The sequence below is a fragment of the Oncorhynchus tshawytscha genome, linkage group LG18 (assembly GCF_018296145.1).
Source record: "Oncorhynchus tshawytscha isolate Ot180627B linkage group LG18, Otsh_v2.0, whole genome shotgun sequence".
In the NCBI taxonomy this organism is placed as follows: Eukaryota; Metazoa; Chordata; class Actinopteri; order Salmoniformes; family Salmonidae; genus Oncorhynchus; species Oncorhynchus tshawytscha.
Genome location: NC_056446.1, coordinates 32,725,597 through 32,735,782, shown reverse-complemented (window position 1 = coordinate 32,735,782; position 10,186 = coordinate 32,725,597). Strand labels below are relative to the sequence as shown.

Genomic DNA, 10,186 nt, shown 5'->3' with positions numbered 1-10,186 from the left:
TTTAGAATGTGTATATTTTCTAAGATTTCACTTTTGTTGGCCATTTGGTGGTTATACTATATTTAGAAAGCATGTCATTTCAAGCCTTGTTCATAGTTTTGAATTGGAAATACCACATTTTATTTGTTCTGCTTGTCAAGTGACTACACTAACTATTTTTACCAGAAAGGTGAGATTTGAAACTTTCTTGACGTATGCAGCATTACTAGTTATTGTCTCAAGATGAATTATTTTGGGGTACAACGTAGATTATTTTATACAAGTAATTATGGAAATTAAAACATTCCATTTATGACTAGGTGCTAGAAATGTTTTAATAATTTGGCAGGGTTTTTGGACAATAACAGTTGTAAATTATATTTATCAATCAGGGCCTGCAGGACTGACTGGGGCACTTTGCTGGTGTAGTACTGGTGGTTGCGTAGTGTGGCCAGCACCCCAGCAGAATTCATGTGCTTAACATTAGCATCGCAACGCACTGCCATGCATGTCTGTCAGCTTACCTGCAGAGGGACGGACAAGAAAGGAGAAAAAACAGCAGACGCCATTATTTTTTTCATTACTCATTAGAGGTACTTTCAGAATGATCAAGAGGATGTTGCTTACCTCTTAATGCATGCAGGATGGCTTCAGGGGCACAAGTGTCCCACTTTTTAGTTCCTAGACTGGCAAAGACACAGGCTGAGGCCTTCCCCTCCACAAGCTGAACAATCTACACAAAGAAAGGGTTCAGAGAAATAAGACATTTCATTGATGTTTACCTATGTACCCCGACCATACCTTCTCATTTTACTTTATTTCCTGCTCCGCCAACTCTATTCACATCATGAGGTACCATGGCATCCACGGTGTCTGACAAGTTTGTTGCTGTGGGAACGGGTCGTGGTGACTATGCGGCGGCCATCCGGAACCTCCTGTAGCTCGAACCCAAAGGCGCCCAGTCCTGGCATTCCCCACATGTCTGCTGTCTCCGTCCCCAACTGTGGATACAAAACACAGGACATTACACACTCACGGACCAAGGTCGTGTTCAATTGGACACAATGTAGCAAAATGTTTTGCAACTGAAAATTAAGAATTTGTTTTCTCCCTACTCAACATGCCCTGATAGGTGAGAGGGTATAAGGCAGAAAGATTATTTGTCGTCGATCACTTGTTGGTACCTGGTAATTGAAGGGCTGGTTGATGACCCCGGCAATGGCCTTCCCTCCATATGAAATGCCGATCAGTACAGTCACGTGCTCAAGAAGACCTGAGATCAGATGACATGTTAGTTGAAGGGAACACACAAACAGTGGACTTCACACAAGAATCAACATCATACTGTATATCTAGTAGACATACTGTAGTCGTTTTCCAGCATGAAGAACAAACAAGTGATGTAAGGGGTAGTATAATGGCAAAGAAAGGATGAAGAAGTCCAAGCATTTCTCCTTTATCCTTCACCTATTCTGCTCGTCCCTCCCAGTCCCAATACCCTCCCTCTGTCACCATTTGGAGAGTCGTACTGAGAAGCTGGGCGTCTGACCCCGTATGACACATCTGGACCTGATGTGGCAGGTAAAGACACTTGGCCACTGCTCAGCAGGGATGACAGGAGAGAGAGTGAAAAAGGGAATCAGCACAGATGATTAGGAGATGACTGAATTAAATGTTCCCCAGGTTCTTGTCAAAGAGGACAATGCATAGGTCTAAGAGGAAGTGTAAGAGAAGAGTGACACTGAAATACCTGGTAGTAATCGAGGGTGTGTGTTGGAAGCCTGATGGCACTAAAGAATACACTGAAGGTAAGCTTACTACGGCGTTATTATTTGGCCAGTCTTTTGTTTAGATCACTCATTACAAGGGGGTCGACCCACACAACCAGCTAAAATTCAGACACCGGGACATTCAAACACAGAAACACAGCTGGAATGAGAAGTCAGTACCCAGCAAATGATCCAAATCAGTACAGTAGGTTTCAGTTCTGAAGTCCCTGTGTCTCACCTCTTTCAGTGCACTGTATCCCAATGGACAGGACTTGTAGGATTTCTTCAGACTGACTGCTCTCAATCAGGTCTTCTTTGACAGCCTCCTCTGGCAGATCCTGATGTGAGAGATGTTCACTGTTAAGACAGGGATGTTGTGCAACATGTGTTGTGTACTCTAATCTTACATCAAAATGAATTGGTCAGTAACATTAGGACAGATCCTATTCATGCAAGTTGCATGGATTTTTAAAATTAGATTTATTTTACCTTTATTTAACTAGGCAAGTCAGTTAAGAACAAATTCTTATTTTCAATGACGGCCTAGGAACAGTGGGTTAACTGCATGTTCGGGTGCAGAACGACAGATTTGTACCTTGTCAGCTCGGGGATTTGAACTTGCAACCTTCTGGTTACTAGTCCAACGCTCAAACCACTAGGTTTGAGCGTTGGCCGCCCCATTAAGGTCTGAAAATACTTGCCAATTGGACAAGTCAGCTGTATTTTTAGGTTGCCCAAAGATTAGTCACTTTCCTGAAAATGTAAAATAACATTTGTTTACACGCAAAACTGCAGGGAGGGCACTTAAACAACAGGGAGGAAGCAGAAAAATCTGTTCTACTGGCCTGCTACATCGGACGCATAACTTTTGCAGAGTGTGAGACGCTCCAATTAAATTTCAGAGAAAACTGGCGTAAGCGTGCCAGCTCATTGAAAGGCTTGCGCTGCTCCAGTGTAAAAGTAAGTTCTGGTTCTATTTTCAAGAATTCTAAGCACAGCTCACGCCTGAGAGCAATCTGACATAGCGGCTAGCGCTCTGCTCCCACTGACTAAAAGTTACACTTCCAGTGTGGCCCCAATGTTAGAAAAATATATATAATAACCTATCTAAATGGGGCAACCACAATTTACCCAGCTGCCATAAATTGTCCATCTTTCACTTAAACAATAGGGATGAACCAGAAAGATCCGTTTTAGGCTCACTGGAAATCTTTGCAGTTTTGTTGTTTAAAAAAAATAAAAAATATCACCTTGGGCAACCTCAACTTGCCCGACTGTTGAGTTCACTTGCCCCAGACAATAGTGCAACCCTTAAGCTCAATACCTGATGTTATACACACCCACCTCCTCTCCGATGATGGTGATTTTGGGGAAGCTTTTGGATAGGGAGGCACACATGCTCTGCTGGACCAGCCTGTCTGCCAGTGTCTGTAGATCGTTAGCCCCTGTCTGTCCACATAAGAGAGAGTGAGAGATCATTTATAAACAACATTCAGCCTCCATCTCACTGTCTATCAATCTCCCTCAATTCAGCACTTTGCCCCACTCTGTGTTCAGTAAGTCCAACTTCTTCCACGATCCCTCCATATGATAGCTCCTGCCTTCTCTGCCTCTGCGTAAGCTGAAGCCACCAAACGCATCACCACTGCTGGATTTCCTGACATTGCTGATGGAAGGAGAGATACAAAAGTGTACAGCTCAGAGAAAAAAATATATACACTATGTACCCTCAAGGCGTATAGACCTATATGATCACTCACTTTAGTCAACTGAATGAATCAACACACCCTCTACCTGTAGTAGGAGAACGGACAGTATTTGTGCTGTCACCATTACTTGGGCTAAAGCACACCTTTAAGCACTTATAGACTATCTGTCCACACACAAACAAACAAACAAACAAACAAACAAAATGAAGTAGCTACAGCAGGCAACCCTGATCCTGGAGTGCCGCATGCACTTCATGTTTTTTAATTTAACCGTCCTGGAAGACCAGGTGTTTTGAATTTAGGCAACCATTGAACTGATCAATTAGCTCAGTTGGTCAGGTGTGGTGCCTAGTTGGAACAAAATCCTGCAGTATCGTCCGCACTCCAGGAACAGGGTTGCCTACCCCTGAGCTACAGTAACAAGCATAAGGCTCATTTATTGAAACTGAGTATATGTCCATGATTCCACAGAGTACCCAACTGCCAAAGGTTACTAGCTAGTTGTGTGTGTATTATAGTGCTACTGCTTGAAACCTGCTGATATTTTGAAGCAAATCAGTCTATTCTCTAACTTCTATTCCCCATCCATTAGACAACTAGCTAGCTAACAAGTGTCACAAGTCTGCAGCCCTAGCAGTGCTGGTTAGCTAGCTAGCTAATCGTATCTAGCTAATATCGAAAGCAATCTCCATTGGGCTAATAATAACATAACAGCATTGAAGACACTATTTTCCCTGAAGATTACCAATGCACTTATAGCTACCACGATAGCTAGCTAACGTTATCTCCATGAAAGAAGAGAATGGTACTTACTAGTGTCTACTGTAGATGTTAGTGCTCAGGACTGGTTGTAAATGTATATCCCTGAATACCAGGAACTGTTAAGCAATCTCGAGCCGGTTGTAATCATGCATGTTCGATCGCGAGCCTTAGGCTGTAGCTCGAGAGAGTGGCAGTTGGATTTTAAAAATTTGTTTGAAATAATGGAGTCAACCTGCTGAAACGGGCTAAACGGTAATTATGATATTTTAATGTATTTTAGTTTGAATATTAAAACAACAGCCAGTAAATTAGCTGAGGCAATGTTTATGTACCTTTTATTTAACAAGTTCAACTGGCCAAACATAATGTTACATACCGGTGTTAATGGTGCAACCTGATCGTTATGCTAACGTTAATAAACGTTGGCTAGCTACTGTATTGTTGGTAATTGTCATACGCATTACCTAGCTAACGTTAGATACCTTTATCTAGCTAACATTACATAGATAACGTTAATGTTAGTTTCATGTTTTTAAGTATGTTTTTGTTGTAGCGCGGACAGTAGCTTAACATGAGTAATTTCATGGAAAATGTTTTTATAAATTTTAAAATGTTTAATTTGTATGTTTTGCTCACATAATATACAGTGCATTCGGAAAGTATTCAGACCCTTTGGCTTTTCCCACATTTTGTTATGTTACAGCCTTATTCTAAAATGGATTAAATACAAAAAATCCTCATAGATCTACACAAAATATACCATAATGATGAAGCAAAAACAGGCTTTTAGAATTTTTTGCAAATGTATTAAACATAAAAACATAAATACCTTATTTACGTAAGTATTCAGACCCTTTGCTATGAGACTCGAATTTGTGCTCAGGTGCATCCTGTTTCCATTGATCATCCTTGAGATGTTTCTACAACTTGATTGGAGTCCACCTGTGGTAAATTCAATTGACTGGACATGATTTGGAAAGGCACACACATGTCTATGTAGTGCCCCACATTTGTCAGAGCAAAAACAAAGACATGAGGTGGAAGGGATTTTATGTAGAGCTCCGAGACAGGATTGTGTCGAGGCACAGATCTGGGGAAGCGTACCAAAAAATGTCTGCAGCATTGAAGGTCCCCAAGAACATAGTTGCCTCCATCATTCTTAAATGGAAGAAGTTTGGAACCACCAAGACTCTTCCTTGAGCTGGCCGCCCAACCAAACTGAACATTCAGGGGAGAAGGTCCTTGGTCAGGGAGGTGACTAAGAATCCGATGGTCACTCTGACAGAGCCCCAGAGTTTCTCTGTGGAGATGGGAGAACCTTCCAGTAGGACAACCATCTCTGCAGCACTCCAACAATCAGGCCTTTTGGTAGAGTGGCCAGACGGAAGCCACTCCTCAGTAAAAGGCACATGACAGCCCGCTTGGAGTTTGCCAAAAGGTCCCCAAAGACAAGATTCTCTGGTCTGATAAAACCAAGATTGAACTCTTTGGCCTAAATGCCAAGTCTCACATCTGGAGGAAACCTGGCAACATCCCTACAGTGAAGCATGGTGGTGGCAGCATCATGCTGTGGGGATGTTTTTCAGCGGCAGGGCCTGGAAGACTAGTCAGGATCGAGGGAAAGATGAACGGAGCAAACTACAGAGAGATCCTTGATGAAAACCTGATCCAGAGCGCTCAGGACCTCAGACTGGAGCAAAGGTTCACCTTCCAACAGGACAACAACCCTAAGCACACAGCCAAGACAACGCAGGAGTGGCTTCGGGGACAAGTCTTCTGAATGTCCTTGAGTGGCCCAGCCAGAGTCTGGACTTGAACCCGATCTAACATCTCTGGAGAGACCTGAAAATAGCTGTGCAGCGACGCTCCCCATCCAACCTGACAGAGCTTGAGAGGATCTACAGAGAAGAATGGGAGAAACTCCCCAAATACAGGTGTACCAAGCTTATAGTTTCATACCCAAGAAGACTCGAGGCTGTAATCGCTGCCAAAGGTGCTTCAACAAACTACTGAGTAAAGGGTCTGAATACTTATGTAAATGTGATATTTCAGTTAATTTTGTATACATTTGCAGACATTTAAAAAATAAATCTGTTTTGGCTTTGTCGTTATGGGGTATTGTGAAAAAAAATGATTTAATCAATTTTAAAATAAGGCTGTAATGTAACAAAATGTGGAAAAAGTCAAGGGGTCTGAATACTTTCCGATTGCAGTGTAATTTTAAAGTATGCATTAAGGTTTCTGTAATAGAATAAATGTGACAAAAATAAATGTAGACATTAATCAATTAATTTCTATAGCATCCAAAAATATTTTTTACATTTGTGGGGAGTGCCAAGATGGAGACATGGTGGCTACAACACAGTGCCCCCTATTTGTGATCTAGTGTATATTTAAATCATTGACACTAACATTACCAGTGACCCCTATCATTCAATAAAGCTAGTTAAATTAACGTTATTATTACCAACAATCTAAAGGTAGTCCTCAAGTGCAGGGATGGGATTTTTCCTGATTAATCTGGAATTTCTAATTTTCTGACATTTATCATCCCTTCAAATAAAGCAACAGACCTATCTTCTAGCCAAAATCCCGATTTTGTTGATTGACTGTTTTCCTGACTCCTGAATCACATCCTTGCAGATGAAAAGATGAGTGGAACCAGTCACCCAGATAGCACAGGTGACCCTAGCCCCATGGCTGACAACGTGCCCACAGATCGAGGTGCTGTAGGCCGGCGGGGCAGCAAGTTCCATCGATCTGGTAGTTGTGTCCAGGCTGTGCAGGAGACCATGAAGGAGAAGCAGGTCTGTTGGATGAATAGTCATGGAGGAATTTGAGTTGAGAACAAGAAGTGATGAGAACTTGCTCAATGATGGTTCAGCTTCCCAGGCCTATGTGCTCACAAAGTCACAATTGTAGCTGCTATCACTTATCACTTCATAGTATAATACATTGTTTTACTGTGGGCTGCTACAGTCCCACCTTACACTCTGTTTGCCTGATGTGCACAGTACACCACCCCATTTAGAGTAACGTTGACACTTTGTCCTTTCAGGCCAGGTACAAGGAATCAAGAGAAGCTCGAAAGAAGCTACTTACCTCTGGGCACAAATACATCTTTGAGATCTTGGCTGACAGGCTCTCCCTCGAACTACAAGCAGTAGAAGAGTTTGTTTTAGATGCTCCTTCTGTGAGTAGAACTGTAATTGATATGAATCCCAACAAGCTGTTGAGGTTCCCTATGAATTGTTGTTGTTTGGTCAAATTCTTTATCCTTTGCCTGCTTGATGAACAACAAAGATCTGAGATATTTTGTAGACACTCTGCTCCCCCCCACAGTTGGCACCATTTGATGATTTTTTTGCCAAAGGAGGAAGTAAAACCATCGCATTTGTCTACCAAGAGACAGAAGTCCCAGGAATAGGTGAATGAAGGATGATTACCTCTGTATTTCTTCATGACATAAAATGCATACTATAGAGCCACATTGGCACCAATACATTATTGTTATTCATAGATTTTTGTGAAATAGATATGAAACATTTTATTGTCTGTTTATGTCACCTTTCACTCTGACCCAGACCTTTTAAACGGCGCAAGTTCAATTGAATTGAATTTTATTTTGTTTTAGAGTGTGGACGCACCTTTCCTGGAACTGCAAAAGGAGCCATAATAATGAGACTATTTTTAGCCAATTTGTCTGAGACATGTCTGACAGGATTGTGCCCATTCTTTGTACGAACTAAAATTGATGTTCCTGTCAATATAAAAAACATACATGAGGTGAGATATTCTATGGAAGATCTACGGAAGGTAGAGACTTCTGAACTGAAGGACTAAGATTTTGTATTTTGTACATATAATCTATGATAGCCTCATAATAGGTCCATATTGAATACAAAGGAATGCTCTAATCATGAGTTTTCTGACTGTTAATGCTTGGTCAATTTCCATTCCCTTTCTTTTTGTAGGAGATTTATTTTTCTATGCTAGATGCCGCTGAGGGTCTATTAAAAGGCACCAGGAATCTGTTGTCAAAGATTATGATGCCAGCTGTCTGTGCAACAGAAAACTGGGGTGCCTTGAATCAGTCGAAACATGGAGAGAAGGATAAACAAAACTTCAAAGACACAATCACTCGTTATATTCATTTCCTAGATGGTGAGAGAGTTACAATAATAAAACAAAATTGTGCACACACACTACTGTTCAAAAGTTTGGGGTCACTTAGAAATGTCATTGTCTGAAAGAAAAGCAAAAAAAAATGTCCATTCAAATAACAACAAATTGATCAGAAATACAGTGTAGACATTGTTCATGTTGTAAATTACTATTGTAGCTGGAAACGGCTGATTTTTAAAATGTAATATCTACATAGTAGTACAGAGGCCCATTATCAGCAACCAAGAAATTGCCAAGAAACTGAAGATCTCGTACAGCTCTAACCAGAATAGAAGTCCTCAACTGGAAGCTTCATTAAATAGTACCCGCAAAACACCAGTCGCAATGTCAACAGTGAAGAGGCGACTCCGGGATGCTGGCCTTCTAGGCAGAGTTGCAAAGAAAAAGCCATATCTCAGACTGGCCAATAAAAAGAAAAGATTAAGATGGGCAAAAGAGCAGACATCGGACAGAGGAACTCTGCCTAGAAGGCCAGCATCCCGGAGTCGCCTCTTCACTGTTGACGTTGGGTGTTTTGCGGGTGAAGCCGCCAGTTGAGGACTTGTGAGGCGTCTGTTTCTCAAACTAGACACTCTAATGTACTTGTCCTCTTACTCAGTTGTGCACCGGGGTCTCCCCCTCCTTTCTATTCTGGTTAGAGCCAGTTTGCTCTGTTCTGTGAAGGGAGTAGTACACAACGTTGTACGAGATCTTCAGTTTCTTGGCAATTTCTCACATGGAATAGCCTTCATTTCTGAGAACAAGTATAGACTGTTCTTTGTTTCTGGCCATTTTGAACCTGTAATCAAACCCACAAATGCTGATGCTCCAGATACTAAACTAGTCTAAAGGCCAGTTGTATTGCTTCTTGAAGCAGAACAACAGTTTTCAGCTGTGCTAACATTATTGCAAAAGGGTTTTCTAATGATCAGTTAACCTTTTAAAATGATAAACTTGGATTAGCTAAAACAACGTGCCATTGGAACACAGGAGTGATGGTTGCTGATAATGGGCCTCTACGCCTATGTAGCTATTCCATATAAAATCAGCCGTTTCCAGCTACAATAGTTATTTACAACATTAACAATGTCTACACTGTATTTCTGATCAATGTGATGTTATTTTAATGGACAAACAATTTGCTTTTCTTTCAAACACAAAGACATTTCTAAGTGACTCCAAACTTTTTAACAGTAGTGTACACACACAGTAGGCCTGCAGCATCATTCAATTATTTTTTTTCTGCATGATTTTGAGCTGACAACAAGTCTAGTCAGTTTGTTAAACGTAGGCAACACTTTGATTTGTATGATGTACTGCAGGAATGCAAGCATGCATTGAAGGCACTGTTCAACTGAAGACGGCCTCAAACATTGAATTCGCCAGGCTGGTATCCTTTGAAGACGTAAAAGCAGCAGCAGCAGATGTTGACATGGTGCATCAACTCGAGGAAGCGTTGATGATGTGGTACAAACAGATTGAGCAGGTACTACACAGTATGACTGTCTATGTACTATGAACCTACACATACTGTAACACGGCACAAATGTGAAAAAATGTACTTGCCAATCCATAGTACTTCAAGTCTTCTGTTCTTCAATTCTATTTCTATGACCCCCAGGTCCTTACAGAGAGTGATCAAATGAGGAAAGAAGCTGATGCCTCAGGACCTTTGACTGAGTTAGAGCACTGGAAGAGAATGTCGGCCAAGTTCAACTCTATCATTGAGCACATCAAGGGCCCCGAGTGCAAGGCCGTGGTCAATGTACTCAATATCAACCGCTCCAAGACTCTAAAGGTACT

At 41.4% G+C, this 10,186-nt stretch overlaps 2 protein-coding genes across 4 annotated transcripts in view; one reads left to right on the top strand and one right to left on the bottom strand.

Moving 5' to 3' along the window:
- Positions 1-239: 239 nt before the first annotated feature.
- LOC112217998 (3'(2'),5'-bisphosphate nucleotidase 1-like) lies at positions 240-4,524 on the bottom strand. 3 transcript variants are annotated; one of them, XM_042300958.1, is made up of 8 exons: positions 4,271-4,524; positions 3,295-3,414; positions 3,093-3,197; positions 1,987-2,086; positions 1,164-1,252; positions 836-980; positions 607-712; positions 240-503 (listed from the first exon to the last, which is right to left on the bottom strand). In XM_042300958.1, the coding sequence occupies exons 3-7, from the start codon at positions 3,144-3,146 to the stop codon at positions 654-656; spliced, it is 447 nt and encodes a 148-aa protein (XP_042156892.1). In that variant the 5' UTR covers positions 3,147-3,197; positions 3,295-3,414; positions 4,271-4,524; the 3' UTR covers positions 240-503; positions 607-653. The 3 variants fall into 3 exon arrangements, 2 of the variants coding, with proteins under 2 accessions (XP_042156892.1, XP_042156891.1); XM_042300957.1 differs by lacking the exon at positions 4,271-4,524 and adding an exon at positions 3,509-3,681; XR_006079284.1 differs by lacking the exon at positions 4,271-4,524 and adding an exon at positions 3,509-3,681 and having other exon boundaries at positions 272-503; positions 781-980.
- A 2,344-nt stretch (positions 4,525-6,868) lies between these two features.
- LOC112217889 (dynein axonemal heavy chain 8-like) overlaps positions 6,869-10,186 on the top strand; it is a 57,294-nt gene continuing 53,976 nt past the window's right edge. The window contains exons 1-7 of the mRNA XM_042300956.1: positions 6,869-7,026; positions 7,278-7,412; positions 7,562-7,646; positions 7,854-8,005; positions 8,194-8,383; positions 9,706-9,869; positions 10,005-10,181. Coding sequence (XP_042156890.1) covers positions 6,871-7,026; positions 7,278-7,412; positions 7,562-7,646; positions 7,854-8,005; positions 8,194-8,383; positions 9,706-9,869; positions 10,005-10,181 — 1,059 coding nt within the window. The 5' untranslated portion in view covers positions 6,869-6,870. The remainder of the gene's footprint in view (positions 7,027-7,277; positions 7,413-7,561; positions 7,647-7,853; positions 8,006-8,193; positions 8,384-9,705; positions 9,870-10,004; positions 10,182-10,186) is intronic.